Source organism: Squalius cephalus (genome assembly GCF_949319135.1).
Source record: "Squalius cephalus genome assembly, chromosome: 7".
Lineage (NCBI taxonomy): Eukaryota > Metazoa > Chordata > Actinopteri > Cypriniformes > Leuciscidae > Squalius > Squalius cephalus.
This window is the reverse complement of record NC_137128.1, coordinates 14922245-14949455: the sequence shown is the minus strand read 5'-3', so window position 1 is coordinate 14949455 and position 27211 is coordinate 14922245. Positions and strand designations below refer to the sequence as shown.

At 38.5% G+C, this 27211-nt stretch overlaps 1 protein-coding gene across 1 annotated transcript in view; it reads left to right on the top strand.

The window, feature by feature from the left end:
- acap2a (ArfGAP with coiled-coil, ankyrin repeat and PH domains 2a) overlaps positions 1–27211 on the top strand; it is a 220598-nt gene that overhangs the window by 157605 nt on the left and 35782 nt on the right. Inside the window, exons 18-20 of the mRNA XM_079875651.1 lie at positions 3732–3925; positions 4052–4153; positions 4368–4454. Coding sequence (XP_079731777.1) covers positions 3732–3925; positions 4052–4153; positions 4368–4454 — 383 coding nt within the window. The remainder of the gene's footprint in view (positions 1–3731; positions 3926–4051; positions 4154–4367; positions 4455–27211) is intronic.

Here is a 27211-nt window from a genome sequence, read left to right as displayed (position 1 = left end):
TGTGTTGGCCCGCGTTGCTGGCCACCTGATTCCCACTAATTTATGTTCCCCGGGTTTTCCCTGGGACTCATGTAGTGGATGCTACTGTGTTGACAAGGGGTTCCCGTAGCGGAAGCAACTTGCGCAATACGAGAGAACCTCTCGTAAGAGAACATACTCGGTTACCTAACGTAACCTCGGTTCTCTCTAGAAGAGGGAACGAGTATTGCATAACCTGCTATGCTCGCACCTCGAGCTGATTTCGCTTCAGTCGATGAATGGGCCATTAGGTAACCGAGTACGTTATTATCACCATGATGGAGATCAGTATTTGTTTTAGTTGGGCTCTTGAACCACTGACTTTATTATATTAGTTTTTCTCTGGCTGCTTTAACTATGAGTTTATAAAGCACATTCGTTATGGCAAGAAAAAGTCAAGACGAAGATGATAAGGTGTTTTTGGCTGTTGTGATGATTACATAATCATCCTGGACATGTCTGATTATCTGATCTTAACCAGTGTATAAGCTTTGGCTTTATGGATATTTCATATTTATCATATGTCTGTTAATCTACAACATGAAATACAGCAATGTTTCTGTAATCAACTATTCTGAAGAATATTGAAATAATATAGTGCTTTAAAACATTTTGCATTGCTTGACTCAGACACACACAAACATCAACAATCAGCACATGAATCTCAACAATGGTGACAATCAAAAGTTTCATGTCGCAATGCATCCTGGGTTCCAGGATAGTATAAAACTCCAAGCATGCACTGCTGCATGAATAAAAAAAAAAAAAAAAAATTATTGCCACCATTGATGAGAGACATGTGCAGGTTTTTGATATCTCTGTGTTTCTACAAGACATTGTTAGCTCTGTTTCTTTTTTAGGTTGTACATAATGTGTTAAAAAAAATCATCATCATTACTTATTACTGTAGTTTCACAGTGGTGGTAATGTAACACTTTTGATACAGGATTAAAAACTGAATGAGACTAAGTGAATTAACAGGCTATATGATGCTTTTGTCATCATAATCAATATAACTGCAATCATTCACATATTGTGTGTGTGCACAAGTGTTGCTTGCAAAAACACAGTTCAAGCACCAATTGATAAACTAATATTAAAAAGTCAAGGGTGAGCATCCCAACTAAAGCAAACACTGATCTCGTTCATGGTAACTTCAAACCAAACATCCCCATACCATCTGGCGGCCAGGGCGGAGATGACAGTCCATCGGGCGGCCAGGGCAGAGACGACAGTCCATCGGGCGACCAGGGTGAAGCAGACTTTTCCTCGGCCGGCCAGGGCGGAGACTTTCCCTCGGGCTCAGGAACAGACACCACCGGCTCAGGAACAGACACCACCGGCTCAGGAACAGACACCACCGGCTCGGCGGCGGCCATCTTGTCTGAAGACACAGGTTCGGCGGCGGTCATCTTCTCCGAAGACACTGGCTCGGCAGACGTGACGTGAACAGGCTCGGCGGCGGCCATATTGTCCGAAGACCCAGGTTCGGCAGGTGTGACGTGAACAGGCCCGGCGGCGGCTATCCTGTCCGAAGACACAGGCTCGGCAGATGTGACGTGAACAGTCTCTGTGGCGGCCCTCTTGTCCGCAGACACAGGCTCAGCAGACGTGACGTGAACAGTCTCGGCGGCGGCCATCTTGTCCGAAGACCCAGGTTCGGCAGGCGTGACGTGAACAGGCCCGGCGGCGGCCATCCTGTCCGAAGACACAGGCTCGGCAGATGTGACGTGAACAGTCTCTGTGGCGGCCCTCTTGTCCGCAGACACAGGCTCAGCAGACGTGACGTGAACAGTCTCGGCGGCGGCCATCTTGTCCGAAGACACAGGCTCAGCAGACGTGACGTGAACAGTCTCGGCGGCGGCCATCTTGTCCGAAGACACAGGCTAGGCAGACGTGACGTGAACAGTCTCGGCGTCGCCCATCTTGTCCGAAGACGTGACGTGTGTTTCGTGACGTGTGTTTCTTACCCCCTCTCCGTCCGCGAGGACGAGACGGTGGCTCCGATCCGTTCCTCATCAGCCCAGAGTCGAAGGGGGGCCATGGTGGAGAGTGGTGTTGGACTCCCTCTCGACCACCCACTCCTCTGCGACCTCCCCGGGTCCCACGAAAAATGACTAGGCGGGTTCCCTCAAAACAATCTCTCCTCTCCCGCTCGGTGGCTGGGGAAGAGAAGTTAGTATACATACCGCTGGATCCTTTGTGACGGAGTCCTTCTATCACGATCCACACACAGAAAACAGGGAGAAGATCCAAATGCAGTAAGTATCTTTATTTATTAAAGGGTAATCCGTTACTCAGAAACAGTCTAGGCAGGGGTCAAAACCTGGTAAGGTCTAACAGTGCATGATTGTGACGTCACAGCAAATTGCACTTAATTTACCCCCCATCCCACACGAATCTAGTGATTGATGATGTTATTTTGACATTTAACCGCATTTAATACTTGTTGTAGCCTTAAGATGACTGTTTTTTTAACACAGGTATAGTTTATTGTATTATCATTTTTGTTTGTCTGAATTATTTAACATTTAATATTTATTATAAATATATAATATATATATATATATATATATATATATATATATATATATATATATACACATATATATATATATATATAAAATAATATATTATTATATATAATATATATAATAATAGATATATTATTATATATAATAATATGGGGGGATGTAATCTATCTATCTATATATCTTTTTAACTAACTCTTTCTTTCATTAGTTATCTTTCCTTTTTTCTTTCTTTCTTTCTTTCTTTCTTTCTTTCTTTCTTTCTTTCTTTCTTTCTAACCTATCTATCTATCTATCTGTCTGTCTATCTATCTGTCTGTCTGTCTGTCTATCTGTCTGTCTGTCTGTCTATCTATCTATCTAATCCCTTTTATTCTAACTCCAACTCTCTAAATTAAACTTCAAGCTTTTAAAACTTTCTTTCTTTCTTTCTTTCTTTCTTTCTTTCTTTCTTTCTTTCTTTCTAACTCAAAACTAAATTCAAATTTTGACAGTTGGAGAGGCCCATTAGACTCCATTAGCTGCCATTCTATGTACTATTTCTAATCAATCGAGACAAATTTTCCATTCTATCTAATATTTCTAAACTGAAAATCTTCAAAACGACAAACTTTAAATTGGCATGAAAAAGCCTTGCCAGAAAGTTTGAAGAAGTTTTAAAAGCTTGCAGTTTGAGGTTTTGAAGGTTTTTAACTTTAATTAGTTTAAGTTTTAGTTTAGTTGTTTTAAAAATTACATTTTTAACAGCCCAATCATACATGCACGCCTATAGAATGGTGCATAAATAATAAATCAGCACCATAGCAGATTCCAAGTGATCAAGGGCTTAGCGTTTTAAATTGAAACACATTGCAAGGGTTCCATGAAACATATTAAAAGTTTATTGCAAAATATACATACAAATATTTAAGTAGTTTAACAGCATAGGATTTTGTGTCATTCTCAGTGCTTCATGGGAGTGGGCGGTGCTGAAGAGTTCTTTTGACACAATGTGCTAATTTCTATTCTCTGATTGGTGGAGATTTATTTCCAGAATCATATGTAATGAATTCCACTGTTTAACATGATTATTTAGAAATACCAGCCACTTTATTAGGTAAATGGCCTCACAGTCACCATATCTACATAAAGTGTAATAAATATTCTTAATACTTGTTTGCATTTCTGTCTGTGCAATCCAAGACAGGAGATTGAAGCCTTCATCCGTGCTAAGTATGTAGAAAAGAGGTTTGTCCTGAAATCTACAGCCCAGGAGCAGAAGGAAAAGATCATGACGTTTAGAAAACTTGACAAACGTATAAAGGGAAACATGGATTTTCTTCCCCCGCGGCCTCCCCCTCCCACACCCAAACTCCGAACTGCCTCCAGTACCTCAGGTGAATGCTGGGAGACTGCAGATCAAAGGCAGGATACTGGCTGGAATCAGTTGTATCTTTCAGCCAGGTGGGGATTTTTCTGACTGAAAAATAATGCTTCTTTGTTTTCCCTTCCACTGTGAACAGCTTCCTTTAGTGGTCAGGAGGTACGACGTGATTCGCTGTTCTGCCCCGATGAGCTTGATTCTCTTTTTTCCTACTTTGATACATCCTCAAAGCTGCAAAGCTGTAAGTGCCTTATTACATGAATCAGTGCTTGTCTGTCTCTGTCTGTTATGAGCTGACTTTATGGAGCCAGACTAATTACATATTTGACATTTTGAATTGAGTTTGTTATATTCCCCACCTGTTCATTGTGTAACAACACTATGGCATGCCAGGTTATATTGCTGCAATATTCTCATGGCTCATGCATGTTTTGACTGTGTTCTTGTAATGGCAGTGAGGAGTAAAGACAGCGGGATTCAGAACAGTGCAGATGGGAGCAGAGAGATGTTGGCCTCCACCCCCTCCAGCTCTAGTGAAACAGGTGAGCTTAACAGTACACAGTACATATGTTTCAAACCCTCAGAATGCCTCTAACACACAAGCAAAGTTTAATCTCCTCAATATCTTAGCTGACAAGTGAATCATATTTTCATATTATGACTGAGGAACCAATAGTATGAATAGTATATGTATAGTAGTATGAATTTAACCCTCTGGGGTCTAAGGTGTTTTTGGGGCCCTTGGGATGTTTTGACATGCCCTGACATTTGTGCTTTTTTCAGTTATTTATAAACATGATAATGGCAAAGGTGTAAATTCACTCTATATAGCACAAACAGGGCAACCATAATATGCGAGCAACATGTATGTAGATGTTTGTATTTTTAAGAGAATAATGTTTATGCGTGGTTATTGAAAAAAATAAAAATGAAAGTTGCTGAAATAAGACCACAAAATCATACTAAATATGTGTCAATAAGACTTTTGACTAATGGATGTTGTCGCTTCGAGTTCTGGCTTTAAAATTATGTGAAAATAGTCTTGCTTTATCGTTCACGTAAAACAATACATTGATTTAAATTGTGTAAAACAGGTTTTGCTTGGAAAGCCAATATGCGAGGGGGGCGTGAAGGAGGAGTAGTTTACACCTGAGAATACAATGTCCCACCCATTATGCGTAATGACTCTGTATAATGAGCCATTCATTCAGGTGTGACACTGACTGAGCCAAGAATGAATGCAAGGACAAAAGATATATTTAGAAGAATACTTATATTGACCATTTAAGATTTTGCTTACATCTATCTTGTAAATATGTTTTGCTATTTTATTAAAAAGGTTACAATTACAACACTAATTACAATTTCAACAATATTTCAAGTGTACTCTTTCTTTGTAAAAAAATTATTATAGGCCTAAATTTTATCATATGTATTCATTAGTTTGAATATAGCCAATATTGGAACTTCTAACATCTTAGTTTATGACTTTATTTTTGACAAATATAGTATTATATATATATATATATATATATATATATATATATATATATATATATATATATATATATATATATATATATATATAGAACATATGAGCAGAAATTGCTAAACAAAAGCTTATTTGATGTGGCAGTATATTCTACAATAAAAACTGTACCCAAATCTAGTCAACAAAATGTTGTCTTTCATATTTCGCCTGACTGTAACGTTGTTTTTATGAAATATTAGGGCATATAAATGTTAATTTGCAGTTTAATACGTTGCTTATACAAAGACATTTTATTTCAACATATTTCAGTCGATTTTTACTCATCTCAGTATAGCAAAGCATTTTAGTTGATTAAAGCGGTTTATTCTTTCACACACAGACACGCGATTCATATTTAGGCTAAACAGTCTTTACAAATAGGCTATGTACCCTTCATTCATCTCACAGAAACGCGATTCATATTATAGAAACGCGATTCATCTTTTTGCGGTTTACATAGGCCTACACTAACGTTATTCCATAACGTTATTCCACATAACACTTGAGAAAAGATAACCACTCCTCAGCGGGATCTATTGCTCCTCATATCAGCACTGTTCTGAGGAAACTTTTCTCCAGGATTATTAGGTAGGCTATTATGCCTCACTCGCGCCGCGCTGTGTTTACAGCTGATGTGGGCGTTTCACAGGTCTGAAATGGTTCTCAGATTTGCGTTTGAATAACGCGCGCTATCCGGGGCGTGGTCACATTACATTTGAATGAGCTCGACTGGAATCACTCTCTTTTAATACAGATTTCACAAGATGAGAATATTTATTTTTTATATAAATTACTTCATTTAAAAGAAGAGAATTCAAGCTTCATGCCTGTGTGTCTGTATGCCTGTTTGACTGAGTATTCGCTGAGTTACAGTTCATTTTCGGACGCGTTTCAGAATGGACTTAACTGACAGAGAGAAGGCAGAACTCGCATCACGTTTATTTTTCTTTATTTGGCAAAAAGCACAACCCTTTGTTTTTATTGTGAGTATACACAAAAATAATACACATTTAACAGAATCGATAGATGTATGAAACGTGTTTGTAATATCAAAGTCAACAGAGCAAAATGAATTTCTTTTGAACTGATAAGAAAAAAAGCGAGCTGGTATCGCCGGCGATACCGCCAACCCCAGGGGGTTAAGTCAGAAACAAAAGGCAAATGAGCCTGCAGGCCACTGAGTCAGGACCAGGACCATATCAGGACCAGGCTAAAGTTGGAGCCAGGAGGTCAGTCCAGAGGACAAACCCAAGAGTAAGGTCAGGGCCAGGAAAGAAGTCAATAACCAGAGATCACTCTGGACCAGCTCTTGAAGCACAAAACACTCTGGCACTGAAGCAGTGTTCAGACAGAGTAGATATGGGCAGAGTAATAAGAGAGAGAGGGAACAGGCGAGAGGGAAATGATCCATAGACACTTCAATGGTTCGCTGCTGGGGGTCGATCTCAAGTGAATCCGCATGATTCATGGGTTTACAGAGATTGCCCACCAGTGCTAAACCACTGAAATTTCAAAACGTTTCGATACAGTTATGGCATAACGAAGCCTCTTTTACTGAAATATGGAAGTTTGATACATGCTCCAAACCACTGATCGAAACAAAAGACTTGTAAATGTTTTAAAGCTTCATGAAACAGCGTTTCAAAATCGCCCAGCACTACCTGTCAAGTCACTTTTATTTATATACTGTAGTAGAGCTTTATTCAATAAAGATTGTTTCAAAGCAGCTTTACAGTGTTAACTGGAAAATTATTCAATTATGCAAATAGAGTTCATTTCAGCTGTACAGCAGCTCGAAAAGGAAATAGTGTCATTGTTTAGCTTAAGTCAGTTCAGTGTTGATTCAGTTCCATTGTAAGGATCATCAATTATTAAATTAGTTCATTTTATATATAAAGCAGTTCTGCAGAAAAAAGTGACGTCATCGCCCAGCTCAGTTTGGATCTCATCCAATAGTATCAGTGCAGTCAAAACAATAATATTGTTGAATATTTAGCAAGCCAGAACCCAAACTCTTTTAGGTGACCGAATGGAAAAAACACTTTTGGAGAAAACATGCTCAGTCAGGGGTCCTGTTCTTCTCTGGCAAATGAATGAACATGGTGTGATTATGATTCAGGCTGCATCACAAGTCAAAAATCAAACTGTGGATCGATAGCATATATTTCATCCAGTTCCTTTTGCTTGAAGATCGGATTCATCATGCCAGTATGGAGCTGAAGCTGCTCATAGGTCTGTGCAGAGGACTTGTCTGGTTCTTGTGATCTGTGTCAATGGCTGTCATGTCAAGGCTTGAACAGGGGATTGTCTAGTTGACAGGATCTCTATTCAGGGCTGAATTGTGGTTGTGTCTAGGTACAAATCAAGATATGGCTGATTACGGTAACCTCAGGATAACCAGAGGGACTAATATTTAAGCAGATGCGATTCTTCTTAGGATGTAACAAGTACATCGGGTGTTATGGGAAGTGTTTTCGGTTGACCTAATTTATGCAGCCTATAACAATCCTTTAATGGATGTGAATTATAGAAATGTGATGGTGTTATCTGTATGCCAGGTTAAAGAGATGTGTTTTTAGTCCAGATTTAAACTGACAGAGTGTGTCTGCTTCCCATAGGCTGGGAAGACTTTTTGGGTGCTAATTAGGAAAAAGATCTACTGCCTGCAGTTGATTTTGATATTCTAGGTATTATCAACTGGCCAAAATTTTGAGATTGCAATACACGTGAAGGACTATAATGCGTTAAGAGCTCGCTAAACCATTTAGTGCCTTTTAAGTAATTAGCAAGATTTTAAAATGCATGTGATGTTGACAGAAATGGGCTAATATGGTCGTACTTCCTGGCTGGTTCTAGTAAGAACTCTATCTATTTTGGACTAGCTGGAGTTTGTATATCTCTGTTGTTCGGTCATTTTAGACTGAAAATTTTGAAAATCGCTACTTCAACGGAATGGTACAAAACTTGATTACTTGTATGGCACTCGCTATGTGACCACAAAAACAATTGTGGACTTAATTTGATAAAAGCTTAATGGTCGTAAAAAATATTCAACACTTGTTTTGTTTGACCACCATAGGAAATGAATGGGAAATACGCAAAAATATGAAAATACAGAGAGTATTTTGTGTGTACAATCTACAAATCATCCACAGTGCAGAAAACTGTACCGCAATGAAGGGGTGACACTCTATATCAAGAGAGCAAAATATATATCAATATATATGTGACTGTAACACAATAGCAAGTTTTTGCAAATCCGGAAAATAAAATCAATATTTCAGCCACAATGTGCAGTAAAAACACGGACATCAAGGAAGGGGTACCCCACATAGCAACATTTTGATGTTCCAGATCCGGCCCACATCTGGCACAAGTGGAAAGATGATCTGGCCCACATGCAGCGTGGAATGACGGCCCTTGGGTGGCTGACTCCTGTTTGCTAGATTTGGGCCACAAGCAGGCCATAGCAATGCCACATGTCAGCCAAGAGCAAATAAATAAACCAGAACTGGACCTTATCTGAGCCACAAAATCTGTGTATATTAAATATGGAGTCATTTCAGCCTTAAGAAGACTGTTAACAAGCAGAATTACTGAAGGAAAGAAGAGAACAGAAAAAGAGATGAGCAGAAATACAAGAACTACAACTGACTTCCAACCACAGCCTAAGATGAAATCAACTGAAGATGAAACATTAAATCTCTCAAGATCTCAGCAGAGGAGGATTAAACAATTCCAGAAAAAGAATTACCAGCTTCACTTATTACTAACCAGACTGACTTTATTTCTGTCTGTTTTTATTGAGAATTAACAGGGGTTTAACTCTGTGTTTCATTTGAAGTCACCATAACAGTGATTAGTGTTTCCATTAGTTGGGCTCTTAGCTCTTATTTTAATGTTCGTCTTTTTTTGCTGCTGTGACACTGTGTTTCTCAAACACATTTGAAGCAGCAAATTAAAGCTAAAGTGAAACGAGATCAGGTGATGATGGTCACATGAAATAGATGAAATAGACTGATTCACTAATGTCTTTTGAATCTAACAACTGTGTTGTACCATTAATATATTCACATCACAAACCCTGTGTTACTGCAGCATGAGATGCAGCAACAGGCCCGGAGTGGGTAATCGGGAGAATCGGAAGAATTCCCGGTGGGCCGCTTCACTTTTGGGCCGGTCGAGGATTTTTTTTTTTCTTTTCACATTTGTCACGTTAGTTACATTACACGTTCCGCATTCTGACACCGCAGCGCGCAGCCTCTGCATGGGTTGTACCATGTTAGGGAGTTCTCCCCTCCCCCTCCTATAGAGTTGGTTGGGTCCATAGTCTGTCTTTTCCAAAAACGTTTTCTCAGGTAGGCTACCACGGCACCGCCGGCGCCTACCGATAGCTGGGCCGGCCCTACCGTAACGGTACATGCAGGGAGGATGGGAGGAAGAGGCCAGGATGTATGGAAGCTTGTTTCCGCCACAGAATAAAACATTTTAAAAGATAATTGCGACTTTTTATCCCACAATTGCGAGTTTACATCTCGCAATTCTGACTTTATTTCTCAGAATTGCGAGATATAAAGTCAGAATTGCGTGAAATAAAGTCGCAATTGCGAGTTATAAAGTCAGAATTGCGAGATATAAAGTCCGAATTGCGTGAAATAAAGTCGCAATTGCGTGTTATAAAGTCAGAATTGCGAGATATAAAGTCAGAATTGCCTGAAATAAAGTCGCAATTGCGTGTTATAAAGTCAAAATTGCGAGATATAAAGTCGCAATTGCGTGTTATAAAGTCAGAATTGCGAGATATAAAGTCAGAATTGTGTGAAATAAAGTCGCAATTGCTTCTTATAAAGTCAGAATTGCAAGATATAAAGTCAGAACTGCGTGAAATAAAGTCGCAATTGCTTCTTATAAAGTCTAAGTGAATTATTATTTAACCTTTACATTATTTGTTGAACCATGGTATTAGTAAACTACACAATAGTAAGAGCTGAACTGTTGCTTCATTTATCCAATTTGGAAAAAGTGCTAATTTGGAATTCCAAGTCAAGTCAAGTCAAGTCATCTTCATTTATATAGCGCTTTTAACAATGTAGATTGTCTCAAAGCAGCTTTACAGAGATAAATGTATAATTTAACGTAAGATTGTTTTGGCTTTATAGCGGTTCTTTAATAAAGTTATTTTCCAGCTAAAGTTGGTTTTGATTGATTCGCTTCCGTCGCAACGATCATTTGTTATGAAATTAGGGCCGCCAAGACGACACCATTCTCTCTACACAGACTTTAAACGCGAACCTGTGAGAAACACTGATGGCGTTCAGATGCGCATTAAGAACGGGTTCAATAGTTATGTGCGTTTGAATATATGTGTGCAGGTTTGGAATTCCCTACAGGTACAAACCAAGCCTAAACAAATTACTGGTGTTTCCTTATAGTTTTGATTCAGAATTTTATTTTATTTTATCAATTCGGGGTAGATACGCAAATTGAGTTTTCCCGACAACGCTTTATCTGTAGAGTGGGAAAGGGATCCTCCATAGGGATAGACTAGTTGGCACTTCAGCACTGCGTTGACATCGGGTCCAGGCGAAGGTCCTTCGTCAGATCTGGAAACGGCCTGGATCCGGCAGGCTGCGGGAAAACCTTGGGATAAACAAAGACACTAAAATTAGCGTAGATGCCATTCTTCTCATGATGTAACAAGTACATCAGGATTTATGGGAAGTGTTCCCGGTTCCAGCTGACCTAATCTATGCAGCCTAATATTGAATTATAGAAGTCTATAATGTATTATGTGAATGCTATGTCAAAGAGATGTGTCTTTAATCTAGATTTGAACTGACAGAGTGTGTCTGCTTCCCGGACAATGTTAGGAAGACTGTTCCAAAGTTTTGGTGCTAAATAGGAAAAATATTATAGGAATAAAATATAATAAAATATAGGAATTCCACCATGGAAAAAGTGGGCCTGTCTTGGGCCTGAAACTCCCGGGCTGAAAAGTGGCCCCACTCCGGCCCTGTGCAGCAATATTATAACAAACATGAGCACGAAAAGTTAATCTATGATGACACACACAGATATCAACAATGGTAACAATCAAAAGTACCTATGGAATTAATTTTGTGGCAATTAATAATGAACGTAACTTTTCAAGAAACTAATAAAAATGTATATTGAAACTGAATAAAATATCTTTTTTGACTTCGTTTTTAATACACTGCATGTTTTGCTAACTATTTCTCATATTTCAATCGCTGTTCTGATCTTACAAATGCGCTTCCAGAGTTTTCATTTACGCTTCTGAAGTTTTCGTTTACGCTTCTGGAGTTTTCGTTTGCTGTTCTGACACATTTCTCTCGTGGGGGCGGGGCTAGTAGCAGTGTGTTCTCATTGGCTACTGAGTTTTTGATTGACAGCTTCTTCAGCTGGAAGTGAAGACGTCAGTGGTGTGTTTATGTGTGGATGTGAGCGTCTGTAATCGTAGCTTTCTATTTCATTTTAGTGATATTAAGATTATATCTGTATTTATTTGCTGCTACACTATATTGTTGAGATGATTTCTTATAGAAGGAACAGTACAGACGAATGATATCATTATAATTAGTCATCATTGCTATCAGAATACTGGATAGCCTACTCGTGGTAAGTCTGATTTTTTTAAATTAATACTATACTAATACTATTTATAATACAGTACTGGCTTTTTTCAGGTGGAGAGGCATTTTAGAGCTCAGTGAGAGCCCATAACATTATACAGCTGTGTTGTCTTGATTTAACTTAGCCCAATCATTACATGAATTGTTTATCTACATTCGGTTACAGTATTCGATTAGATCATATTTCCCCCCAGCCACCCCCAACAACATTGGGCTAGAGTACTGTACAGTATCTGTACTGTAGCCTACAGTACAAAAAGTACTGTATCAGTCAATGACCGATGCATAATTTATGATGAGATGCGCTCCAGTTCACGTGCAATGCAAGTGATAGCGGCGCGCCTCCATGATTATATTGTCTGCTAAATATTTGCTTCTCATTTTTTAAATACAAGCAATTGGTTGATGAAAAATTGATTAAAATTAAGATACAATTTATACAAAACGAAATTCACTTTAAACAAAGGCTTTCTACAAAACAAAACTTAATGAAGTGGTCAAAATCCATTTGTGATCCATTCCATTCTGAATAAACAAACAATGCAGTTTACATGCGTCGTCTTGTTGCATTATTCATTAAGATAATAGGCCTAATTAATAAATGCACGCACAATTATCTGTGAAATTGATAAATGTTGCAGATGTTTTACTATGCACAAACAAATGCCTTTCAACTTATGTGTGCAAAATTCAGAATTAAATGAATGTGCAGCAATGTGTACAAATAGAGAGTCTGTAGGCCTACAGAGAGAATGAAGGGCGGCTTCCATAAAACTGACAGTTTTATTGCCCCCCTATAAAAAGGTTCCCACGCCTAGCCCCGCCCCTTTCTACCCCCTCCCTCCCACCTCCGGACAGGTCATGTGACCGTGGGAATTTTCCCACGGTCCCCTTCCCTACAAACATCCATACAAAGATACCTACAAACATCCCCACCCCTTCCCCACTTCTGTACAGGTCATGTGACCGTGGGAAAATTCTCCCACGATCCACATTTGAAGTCGTATTTTCACAATCACATATAAAAAGACATTAAAACAATGTATATCATTAAAATACAATGGGTGGTACACACACACACACACACACACACACATTTGTAAAATGTAAAAATGTTAAAAACTTTGAATTGCAACCATGTTCTAGTATTAAAATTATATCAAGCAAATAGTTCTATTTTCTAACATACATTTAAAGAAAAGTTGTACTTTCACAATTACATAGTGTTTAAAGGTGTAAAAATGTTGTATAAAGTTAAAATACACGTCTTTAGCATTCATACATTTGTAAAATGTTAAAACATTAATGAAAAAGTTTAAATTGCATTTTCTTAAAGTTATCAAAATGTAAAAAAAAAAAAAGTTATCAAACATTAAACAAATATTAAAACATATCAAACGCATAAACACATATGTACATTTAAAAACTGACTTACGTTTTTACAATTCCGTTTGTTGAAAGAAGAACAAAAGTTATCCAACTTTGTGTAAAGTAATCTCCTGGGAGCTCAATGAAACACGTCCGAACACGGGAGAAAGGAGTCAAGACTGACAATAGCTACCGCTGCACAGGAGACAGACGTAGGCTCCACCCCTAACCCTCCCACGTCAGGTGGTGAAGAGGCGTGAGAAAAGATAACAACAGACCTCCACACTCATCAGCTCCAGGGGGACACAACTACTCTCTACAAGTTTAAAACTTAAAATGACAGAATTGAAGGCTGCACAATGTCTCCTCAAGCCACTCCCACTAAACACGCCCCTCAAAGCTGAGAGGTTGAGAGGCGATGGTTTAAATTAAAGGTGTATATCTATACAAAATAAGTTTATCTGGTGTTTTTGTCAAATGAGAAGTTTATACTATGTATCATCTTTATATTTTAATTAATTTTACTCTAATTCCTTTTTATAACTATCATTTATCTCTTTTTAATTCATTTCTATCTAAATCAGTTTGAATTGTCATAGTGTATGATTTTAACTTTCAGCCCAAAGACTTTCAAGTATCACATCTCTAACACACACACACACACACACACACACACACACACGTCTGGTTCACTATCTTTGTGGGGACTCTCCATAGACGTAATGGTTTTTATACCATACAAACTGTACATTCTACCCCCTTACACTGCCCCTGCCCCTAAACCTGCCCATCACAGGAGACATTCTGCATTTTTACTTTCTCAAAACAACTCATCCTGTGTGATTTATAAGCCTTTTGAAAAGTGGGGACCGCTGGCTGGTCCCCACAATGTAGGTGATCTCAGGTTTTACTATTCTTATGGGGACATTTGGTCCCCACAATGTAATATAAACAAGGGCACACACACACACACACACACACACACACACACACACACACACACACACACACACACACACACACACACACTTACAGAAAAGTAAAAAAAGTTACGTTTTTTTTTTCCATTACAAAAAGATACATTTAGTATTTTATATAAAGCATCTTTTGTAAAAAGTGTTTCAAACATAATCACAATATTATTCACCTCAACGATCTCCAAAGGTTTAGAGCTTCAAAAATCCTCATGCTGCATTAGCAGCGCTAAATGTGACCATTCAGTCCTATATCACAAGAAGAAATGTCAAGTCAAGTCAAGTCAAGTCAAGTTTATTTATATAGCGCTTTACACAATACAGATTGTATCAAAGCAGCTTCACAGTATTAAATTAAAATAATACAACAAGGTTTGTTTCTAGTGAGATTTATTGATTGATAAAATTAAATTAAATATTCCCAAAATATCCCCAACTGAGCAAGCCAAAGGCAACAGTGGCAAGGAACCGAAAAACTCCATCAAGTGACCTAATGGTGAGCTGAAACTCCATCAGGTGACCTAATGGAGAAAAAAAAAAAACCTTGGGAGATCCCAGGCTCAGTCGGAAGCCAGTTCTCCTCTGGCGTTTATGAACTAGAGGCCGGATTGTAGTTTAAACTGTAAGATTAAGAATATTATATGAATGCCTGGCTGAAGAGATGCGTCTTTAATCTAGTTTTAAACTGGGAGAGCGAGTCTGAGCAACGAACAGTATCAGGAAGGCTATTCCAGAGTTTTGGAGCTAAATGTGAAAATGCTCTCCCTCCTTTGGTGGATCTGGATATCCTAGGTATGACCAAAAGCCTCGAATTTAGTGATCTTAAAGAGCGCGATGGATTATAGGGCGATAGAAGATCCGTTAAATAGACTGGAGCTAAGCCGTTTAGGGCTTTATAAGTCAGTAGCAATACCTTGTAATTAATACGGAACTTTATAGGTAACCAATGTAGTGATGTTAAAATCGGTGTTATATGATCATATTTTCTTGATCTAGTAAGAACTCTAGTGGCTGCATTTTGGACTAACTGTAGCTTGTTTATTGAGGATGCAGGACAACCAGCTAATAAAGCATTACAGTAATCTAGTCTCGAGGTCATGAATGCATGAACTAACTTTTCTGCATCAGAAACTGATAGCATGTTACGTAGCTTAGCAATGTTTCTAAGGTGGAAAAAGGCTGTTCTTGTAACATATGAAATATGATTTTCAAAAGACAGGTTGCAATCTAATATAACACCCATGTCTTTTACTGTAGAGGATAAAGTAACAGGACATCCTACTATGTTAAAGTTGTATTGTGAGAGGTTTTGTAGGCGTTTTTTTGAACCGATAAGTAGTACCTCTGTCTTGTCTGGATTTAATAAAAGAAAATTACGCGTCATCCAATCTTTTATATCTTTAATACACTCTGTCAATTTGGATAATTTAGCGTTTTCATCCGGCCGTGATGAAATATATATTTGAGTGTCAAATATATATTTGAAATGAACGACTGAAAGGTAGGCTATGCAATGGTCCAGGCCCTGACTCCGCCCCCTAACACACACACACACACACACGGATTTACTTATGTCTCATTGGAGGCCTCCGGATGACACAGACGTGACATGACATCATTCCGGGGGCTACCCAAAACAGCCACTCAAGTCTCTCCTCACAAACCGCGGAACTTCTGAATGTAAACTCATCATGGAGCCAAACAAACTGCCACGAATCGTTTAATTCTTACAACATATCCATTGGAACGCGATTAAGTTATCCGGGCGGGCGGTGAGTTATGATACTAAACATTTACCTAACTATTTATCTGTCGAATATTTCAAATAAATGTCATCTCTCCAGAGCAAAAATTCGCAGAGGATTGTACTCTATCCACAAGAGATTACCAAGCCCCATCAGGTGTGGAGCTACACGTGAAACATCTCTACACTCAAAAAAGAAAAAAGTGAACAAAATTATTTCCTCGCTCAGCTTCAAGAAAAGACGACCGGCGGCTGTCCATTCAGTCTTGGAATGATATAATTCAGACCGTGTTGAGAGCATAGACTGTAAAAATTATGGACAAAGCGTCTGTGACGTCACCCATAGACTTTCTGAAGAATGGGTTTGAAGCCGTTTATGGGGGGTATGGGCGGCGCCATCTTGGAAAATCTTGGGAAATCCTAACCCCGCCCACCTTCTGACGCAGCGCGCGTCACTCAGCTCGCTCTGCTACTTCGGTTATATCTGTGTATATTTTACTCAACGAAATATGTTATAAAACACCATACTAACTCTTTTCATTTCATTTAAAGAAATCTTAAACATTATAGCCACACAAATGTGGTTCCGGCAACGCGTATTGATTATATTCACTGCACATAACGTTTGCCTATTTAAAAAAAATATATATATATATATAAAACACAAACCTGCCTCTTTTCGTTTTAAATATAATATAAAAATATTAAACATTTTAATATGGTCCAGGCAATATGTGCATTTGTACTAAACAACAGATGTTGCAGTAAACAACATTACAGATCATATTCGTTGTATTAAAATTTAAAATGACAAAACTCAACCCAGTCTCTTTTTGTTAAATTTCAGTTTTATCAATATTAGCTATTATAAAAGTATAAGTAAAAGGTAAAGTTACAAGAAGCTATACAAATAAAGCAAACAAGGGGGCGTGGTTATGACTCGGACCTAACTGCACGCGTTTTTGGGAGCTCCTGGCATTTTTCGTTTAAAACTTAAAAATCACCCTCATTTTTCATCGACACAAGGTTGACGTGCTTCATTGACTGTTTGTGGAAACGATGCCGTCCAAAAAACGCAAAAATAAAACTAAGTTGGTGAGTTCTCCGGTTGTGAAGCTAGACGATGATGGGGATGCTAGCAGCGTTGCTAGCTCTTCAAGCTCCGTAAGCACTAACGTTAGTGATGCAACATGTGTCGATACATGTCAAAATCTGAATGTAATCCAGAAATTGGATTTAATGAGAAATGACTTTGCAACAAAGATTGATGGCGTCCTAAACGCGATACAGGATGTTAAGAAAGACGTAAGAGAATTTTCTGGACGCATGGATTTGGCCGAAGAACGCATCAGCAGCATGGAAGATGTGGTAAACACGGAAAAGAGCAAATTGGAGGAAGCTACTAAGCGTATTACCTTTCTTTCACGTAAGCTTGACGATCTGGAGAACCGTTCGAGGGCAGATGGGAGTTTTACTTACTCAAACATGTTCTGAGGGCAGAAAGGAAAATGATTGGTTTACAGCTTCAACCAATGAAACTGAAGCAAGGGCGGGGTTTAGACGTTTGAATTTGAGATGCGCTGCGGAGGGATTCTTGAGGAATAGTCGGATAAAAGACAGATGTTCGTGGGAGAACGCGTTTATTGCAAGGTAAGTGAATTTACTACTATATTTTGTTACAATTCAACATCCTCTAACGTTTACTAAGATAATAAGCGAACATTTAAAAATGCACAGAACTAATACTAATCATCGTCTAAATATCGTATTGTATGCATTTTGATTTGACTGTTTCATCAGTCGACCAAAACAAAGCTGCTTATGGGGTAACTGGTGTAAAACATGCTTTTCCAATGCTACCTCGCTGTCTGTTAAATCGATATGCGAGAACAGAACTCGTTCAAATTTTCCGCGGTATTTTCAACAGTCAAAATGATACATCTCCCGCCTTAGCGCTGCTCTCAGGGAGTACTCAATAGATTCAAATCACTTTTATTTTAGTGTATAACTTGCTGCTCTCAGGGCAGGAGTACTCAATAGATTCAAATCACTTTTATTTTAGTGTATTACGCGCTGCTCTCAGGGCAGGAGTACTGGATAGATTCAGATTGCTGTTATTTTTACTAGTGTATTACGCGCTGCTCTCAGGGCAGGAGTACGATTCAAATTGCTTTTATTTTAGTGTATTACGCGCTGCTCTCAGGGCAGGAGTACTCAATAGATTCAAATTGCTGTTATTTTTTAGTGTATTACGAGCTGCTCTCAGGGCAGGAGTACTCAATAGATTCAAATTGCTGTTATTTTTTAGTGTATTACGAGCTGCTCTCAGGGCAGGAGCACTCAATAGATTCAAATCGCTTTTATTTTAGTGTATTACGCGCTGCTCTCAGGGCAGGAGTACTCAATAGATTCAAATCACTGTTATTTTAGTGTATTACACGCTGCTCTCAGGGCAGGAGTACTCGATAGATTCAAATCGCTGTTATTTTTAGTGTATTACGCGCTGCTCTCGGGGCAGGAGTACTCAATAGATTCAAATTGCTGATATTTTTAGTGTATTACGCGCTGCTCTCAGGGCAGGAGTACTCAATAGATTCAAATCACTGTTATTTTAGTGTATTGCGCGCTGGTCTCAGGGCAGGAGTTCTCAGTAGATTCAAATCGCTGTTATTTTTAATGTATTACGCACTGCTCTCAGGGCAGGAGTACTCAATAGATTCAAATCGCTGTTATTTTTAATGTATTACGCACTGCTCTCAGGGCAGGAGTACTCGATAGATTCAAATCACTGTTATTTTTAGTGTATTACGCGCTGCTCTCAGGGCAGGAGTACTCGATAGATTCAAATCGCTGTTATTTTTAGTGTATTACGTGCTGCTCTCAGGGCAGGTGTACTCAATAGATTCAAATCACTGTTATTTTAGTGTATTGCGCGCTGCTCTCAGGGCAGGAGTACTCAATAGATTCAAATCACTTTTATTTTAGTGTATTACACGCTGCTCTCAGGGCAGGAGTACTCAATAGATTCAAATCGCTTTTATTTTAGTGTATTACGCGCTGCTCTCAGGGCAGGAGTACTCAATAGATTCAAATCACTGTTATATTAGTGTATTACGCGCTGCTCTCAGGGCAGGAGTACTCAATAGATTCAAATCGTTGTTATTTTTAGTGTATTACACGCTGCTCTCAGGGCAGGAGTACTCAATAGATTCAAATCACTGTTATATTAGTGTATTACGCGCTGCTCTCAGGGCAGGAGTACTCAATAGATTCAAATCACTGTTATTTTTAGTGTATTACGCGCTGCTCTCAGGGCAGGAGTACTCGATAGATTCAAATCGCTGTTATATTAGTGTATTTCGTGCTGCTCTCAGGGCAGGTGTACTCAATAGATTCAAATCACTGTTATTTTAGTGTATTACGCGCTGCTCTCAGTCTCAGGGCAGGAGTACTCAATAGATTCAAATCTCAGTTATTTTCAGTGTATTACGCGCTGCTCTCAGGGCAGGAGTACTCAATAGATTCAAATCGCTGTTATTTTAGTGTATTACGCGCTGCTCTCAGGGCAGGAGTACTCAATAGATTCAAATCGCTGTTATTTTAGTGTATTACGCGCTGCTCTCAGGGCAGGTGTACTCGATAGATTCAAATCGCAGTTATTTTCAGTGTATTACGCGCTGCTCTCAGGGCAGGAGTACTCAATAGATTCAAATCGCTTTTATTTTAGTGTATTACGCCCTGCTCTCAGGGCAGGAGTACTCAATAGATTCAAATCGCTGTTATTTTAGTGTATTACTCGCTGCTCTCAGGGCAGGAGTACTCAATAGATTCATATCGCTGTTATTTTTAGTGTATTACGCGCTGCTCTCAGGGCAGGAGTACTCAATAGATTCAAATCGCTGTTATTTTAGTGTATTACGCGCTGCTCTCAGGGCAGGAGTACTCAATAGATTCAAATCGCTTTTATTTTAGTGTATTACGCGCTGCTCTCAGGGCAGGAGTACTCAATAGATTCAAATCGCTTTTATTTTAGTGTATTACGCACTGCTCTCAGGGCAGGAGTACTCAATAGATTCAAATCGCAGTTATTTTCAGTGTATTACGCACTGCTCTCAGGGCAGGAGTACTCAATAGATTCAAATCGCAGTTATTTTCAGTGTATTACGCGCTGCTCTCAGGGCAGGAGTACTCAATAGATTAAAATTGCTGTTATTTTTAGTGTATTACGCGCTGCTCTCAGGGCAGGTGTACTCAATAGATTCAAATCGCTGTTATTTTAGTGTATTACTCGCTGCTCTCAGGGCAGGAGCACTCAATAGATTAAAATTGCTGTTATTTTTAGTGTATTACGCACTGCTCTCAGGGCAGGAGTACTCAATAGATTCAAATCGCTGTTATTTTTAGTGTATTACGCGCTGCTCTCAGGGCAGGAGTACTCAATAGATTCAAATCGCAGTTATTTTCAGTGTATTACGCGCTGCTCTCAGGGCAGGAGTACTCAATAGATTCAAATCGCAGTTATTTTCAGTGTATTACGCGCTGCTCTCAGGGCAGGAGTACTCAATAGATTAAAATCGCTGTTATTTTTAGTGTATTACGCTCTGCTCTCACGGCAGGAGTATTTGATAGATTCAAATCGCTGTTATTTTTAGTGTATTACGCGCTGCTCTCAGGGCATGAGTACTCAATAGATTCAAATCGCTGTTATTTTTAGTGTATTACGCGCTGCTCTCAGGGCAGGAGTACTCAATAGATTCAAATCGCTTTTATTTTAGTGTATAACGCGCTGCTCTCAGGGCAGGAGTACTCAATAGATTCAAATCGCTGTTATTTTAGTGTAATACTCGATGCTGTCAGGGAAGGAGTACTTAAGAGATTCTAATTGCTTTGCATTTTCCTAGAAATGAAGTCCTGTAATATTCCTGTATTGCAGGAATATACAGTAGTATTGATACTATGTGCTCTAATAATTTGATACACTAAGCTCAGTTCTAGAATAATTATATTTTTCTCTAACTAATCATTGTTCATTCTTAAAAAAAAAAAAAAAAAAAAAAACATCACTCATAAAAACATTCAGTAAAAATGGCTGTCAGCTCCCAGGGCATTCTTCAGGGCATCACTTTTGTAAAACTAAAGCCAAGTTGTCCCACAATACCAAAATATACATTACAAAATACTCTTTTTTTCTGTTTATATTTTTGCTGGTTTTATAGTCTAGTAGCCTAAATCTATAGCCCTACACATTTTTAAGGGTATATTTGATTATTTTTAATCATTTTGTTGTTACATAAGTAGACCATTTCTTTTTGGTCTATTATTAACTTGTTCTTTTATCTCATTCTTCAGTTACCTGAAAGAGCTGGCAGAAACTGGATGAATAAAAGGAGCCAACACTGAAGATGCCTGATGCTACCCAGTCTATGATTAAGGCCTGGATGCAAAGATGGAGAGCGTTTGGTTCCACCTGATACAAGCACACAATCTCAGTGTTGACTTTGTGATGCATAAATGTGATTGCAAAATGTGGATCTATGTTCAAATACTTAATTTTCAGGGCAGTATTGCAGAGAAACAAAGACACTTAATTTCAGGGTTCCTAGGCAATTCGGAAAAGTTTGGCATTTGATTCGAGTAATTTCCAAGTATGGAAAAATATTTTTGTTTCCATACTTTTACCACCATTCTGTTTTCCAAAATATAAAATTAAGATTTTCTAAAAATACATTTATCAAAAGCAGATTGAATTCATGGCAAAAGTTTAGTGACCATTTAGAGATTGTTTGTCTTTATCATAAGTGAGTCTCTCTTGAATATCATTAAATTAATGTGCATTTACCCCTCTACCAGCAACAGATAAAGGAGCAGACTACCATTTAACTCATGCAACATCAAACCACACAGGTTATAAAGCATTTTAGGTTTCTTCTCATCCTGTTAGTGCTAATCACTTCCAGAAAACTTTTGTACTGATTGTACTGTATACAAAAATGTAATGTTTTATGAATCATTAATGTTTAATATGGTTAGAAAAATCTAGAGAGAGGATTGCAATTTTAAGTCTGTGTGGAAAAGTGTAAGATTGAAAATAATTAAAGATATTTGAAAATGAACAAAAACATTTTCTTTTACTGTTTCAATTCCCCTTTCTTACCCCAGGGTACCATTTGGAATTCCTAAAGGCAGAGGTGCTGCTCAAGGCCTGTAGGTCAAAATGTGTGTACTTCGGGGGTCTACGAATTGTCACACCTTTTACAATGGGGGAAATTGTAATTCTCTGATTAGTCGATTTGAACGTCTCACATTTGGGTTACAGACATATGGTCAAGGAAGGCATCAAAGATTATAAGTTTTCCACCATCTTACTGATAACATTTCTTTAGTCATTCGGCAGTCTAGCAGCCTGAACCCCTGTAGGAAATCCATCCTTACAAAAGTATGGAATTTTGATTTAATTTAATGACTGAACAAAAATTTATTGTAAATAACTAGTTTACTAATTATATTTTTATTGAACTGTCTTTTGGTCCAATTTTGCAAAATAACCAATTCAAGCATAATTATGACTTTCCTTTTTTATAGTATTACAAAACATTTCCAGTGAATTAAATGTATAAAACAGAAACATATCACAAAAACATGCAGAGAAAAGATGTAGCCTATCATTAAACTGTTGTACTTTTAACTAGCTCATATCATTATTCTTAGAGGTTTTTAATTGCTTTATTATTATTTTTTTAGACTGGTGTCATTGAACTTGAATGGGCTTCCCGTTAAACCAGGCCCAACGCTATGGGTCGCCTGGTCAAATGTCTGTCAGTTCCTCCTTAAATTCTCCAGATCTGTAGGTCTTCCTGCAAATAAATTACATAAAGATGTTGGTTTCAATGATAGCTGATAGTCATAAAAAAAAAAAAACGTAAAATGTATTTCACCTGAAAGCTTCAGTTTTGGATATTGCACAATGAACATCCTCATTTTAAAATATTTCTGGACTATTTCTTTTGTGGATTAAACTTGGTGCGAGGGACATTAATGAGACCTTATTGCAACGTGGTACCAATGTAAACAAATAAAATTACTTGTAAAAATCTTAAGATCTTTAAGCTAAAATACATTTATAATGCCCTCAAAACAGCACTAAAGACACAGTTATATTGTGCTTATCACAGTTAGTGCATGTTGAAGTCAATTTGAATCGGAGTAATCCTGCCCTGAGAGCAGTGCGTAATACACTAAAATAAAAGTGATTTGAATCTATTCCTGCCCTGAGAGCAGCTCGTAATACACTAAAAATAACTGTGATTTGAATCTATTGAGTACTCCTGCCCTAAGAGCAGCGCGTAATACACTAAAATAAAAGCGATTTGAATCTATTGAGAACTCCTGCCCTGAGAGCAGCGCGTAATACACTAAAATAACAGCGATTTGAATCTATTGAGTACTCCTGCCCTGAGAGCAGTGCGTAATACACTAAAATAACAGCGATTTGAATCTATTGAGTACTCCTGCCCTGAGAGCAGCGCGTAATACACTAAAATAACAGCGATTTAAATCTAGAGTACTCCTGCCCTGAGAGCAGCGCATAATACACTAAAATAAAAGCGATTTGAATCTATTGAGTACTCCTGCCCTGAGAGCAGCGCGTAATACACTAAAATAAAAGTGATTTGAATCTATTCCTGCCCTGAGAGCAGCGCGTAATACACTAAAAATAACTGTGATTTGAATCTATTGAGTACTCCTGCCCTAAGAGCAGCGCGTAATACACTAAAATAACAGCGATTTGAATCTATTGAGTACTCCTGCCCTGAGAGCAGTGCGTAATACACTAAAATAACAGCGATTTGAATCTATTGAGTACTCCTGCCCTGAGAGCAGCGCGTAATACACTAAAATAAAAGCGATTTGAATCTATTGAGTACTCCTGCCCTGAGAGCAGCGCATAATACATTAAAATAAAAGCGATTTGAATCTATTGAGTACTCCTGTCCTAAGAGCAGCACATAATACATTAAAATAAAAGCGATTTGAATCTATTGAGTACTCCTGCCCTAAGAGCAGCGCATAATACACTAAAATAAAAGCGATTTGAATCTATTGAGTACTCCTGTCCTGAGAGCAGCGCGTAATACACTAAAATAAAAGCGATTTGAATCTATTGAGTACTCCTGCCCTGAGAGCAGCGCGTAATACACTAAAATAACAGCGATTTGAATCTATTGAGTACTCCTGCCCTGAGAGCAGCGCGTAATACACTAAAATAACAGCGATTTGAATCTATTGAGTACTCCTGCCCTGAGAGCAGGGCGTAATACACTAAAATAAAAGCGATTTGAATCTATTGAGTACTCCTGCCCTGAGAGCAGCGCGTAATACACTAAAATAACAGCGATTAGAATCTATTGAGTGCTCCTGCCCTGAGAGCAGCGCGTAATACACTAATATAACAGTGATTTGAATCTATTGAGTACTCCTGCCCTGAGAGCAGCGCGTAATACACTAAAATAAAAGCGATTTGAATCTATTGAGTACTCCTGCCCTGAGAGCAGCGCGTAATACACTAAAATAAAAGCGATTTGAATCTATTGAGTACTCCTGCCCTGAGAGCAGCGCGTAATACACTAAATTAAAAGTGATTTGAATCTATTCCTGCCCTGAGAGCAGTGCGTAATACACTAAAATAACAGCGATTTGAATCTATTGAGTACTCCTGCCCTGAGAGCAGCGCGTAATATAACAGCGATTTGAATCTATTGAGTACTCCTGCCCTGAGAGCAGCGCGTAATATAACAGTGATTTGAATCTATTGAGTACTCCTGCCCTGAGAGCAGCGCATAATACATTAAAATAAAAGCGATTTGAATCTATTGAGTACTCCTGCCCTAAGAGCAGCGCATAATACACTAAAATAAAAGCGATTTGAATCTATTGAGTACTCCTGTCCTGAGAGCAGCGCGTAATACACTAAAAATAACAGCGATTTAAATCTAGAGTACTCCTGCCCTGAGAGCAGCGCGTAATACACTAAAATAACAGCAATTTGAATCTATTGAGTACTCCTGCCCTGAGAGCAGCGCGTAATACACTAAAATAACAGCGATTTGAATCTATTGAGTACTCCTGCCCTGAGAGCAGCGCGTAATACACTAAAATAACAGCGATTTGAATCTATTGAGTACTCCTGCCCTGAGAGCAGCGCGTAATACACTAAAAATAACAGCGATTTGAATCTATTGAGTACTCCTGCCCTGAGAGCAGCGCGTAATACACTAATATAACAGCGATTTGAATCTATTGAGTACTCCTGCCCTGAGAGCAGCACGTAATACACTAAAATAAAAGCGATTTGAATCTATCGAGTACTCCTGCCCTGAGAGCAGCGCGTAATACACTAAAATAACAGCGATTTGAATCTATTGAGTAGCCTACTCCTGCCCTGAGAGCAGCGCGTAATACACTAAAAATAACAGCGATTTGATTCTATTGAGTACTCCTGCCCTGAGAGCAGCATGTAATACACTAAAAATAACAGCGATTTGATTCTATTGAGTACTCCTGCCCTGAGAGCAGCGCGTAATACACTAAAATAAAAGCGATTTGAATTTATTGAGTACTCCTGCCCTGAGAGCAGTGTGTAATACACTAAAATAAAAGCGATTTGAATCTATTGAGTACTCCTGCCCTGAGAGCAGCGCGCAATACACTAAAATAAAAGTGATTTGAATCTATTGAGTACTCCTGCCCTGAGAGCAGCGCGTAATAAACTAAAAATAACAGCTATTTGAATCTATTGAGGATCCTGCCCTGAGAGCAGCGCGTAATACACTAAAAATAACAGCGATTTGAATCTATTGAGTACTCCTGCCCTGAGAGCAGCGAGTAATACACTAAAATAAAAGTGATTTGAATCTATTGAGTACTCCTGCCCTGAGAGCAGCAAGTTATACACTAAAATAAAAGTGATTTGAATCTATTGAGTACTCCTGCCCTGAGAGCAGCGCGTAATACACTAAAAATAACAGCGATTTGAATCTATTGAGTACTCCTGCCCTGAGAGCAGCGCGTAATACACTAAAATAAAAGTGATTTGAATCTATTGAGTGCTCCTGCCCTGAGAGCAGGGCGTAATACACTAAAATAAAAGTGATTTGAATCTATTGAGTACTCCTGCCCTGAGAGCAGCGCGTAATACACTAAAATAAAAGTGATTTGAATCTATTGAGTGCTCCTGCCCTGAGAGCAGCGCGTAATACACTAAAATAAAAGCGATTTGAATCTATTGAGTACTCCTGCCCTGAGAGCAGCGCGTAATACACTAAAATAAAAGTGATTTGAATCTATTGAGTACTCCTGCCCTGAGAGCAGCAAGTTATACACTAAAATAAAAGTGATTTGAATCTATTGAGTACTCCTGCCCTGAGAGCAGCGCGTAATACACTAAAAATAACAGCGATTTGAATCTATTGAGTACTCCTGCCCTGAGAGCAGCGCGTAATACACTAAAATAAAAGTGATTTGAATCTATTGAGTGCTCCTGCCCTGAGAGCAGCGCGTAATACACTAAAATAAAAGCGATTTGAATCTATTGAGTACTCCTGCCCTGAGAGCAGCGCGTAATACACTAAAAATAACAGCGATTTGAATCTATTGAGTACTCCTGCCCTGAGAGCAGTGTGTAATACACTAAAAATAACAGCGATTTGAATCTATTGAGTACTCCTGCCCTGAGAGCAGCGCGTAATACACTAAAATAACAGCAATTTGAATCTATTGAGTACTCCTGCCCTGAGAGCAGCGCTAAGGCGGGAGATGTATCATTTTGACTGTTGAAAATACCGCGGAAAATTTGAACGAGTTCTGTTCTCGCATAACAATTTAACAGACAGCGAGGTAGCATTGAAAAAGCATGTTTTACACCAGTTACCCCATAAGCAGCTTTGTTTTGGTCGACTGATGAAACAGTCAAATCAAAATGCATACAATACGATATTTAGACGATGATTAGTATTAGTTCTGTGCATTTTTA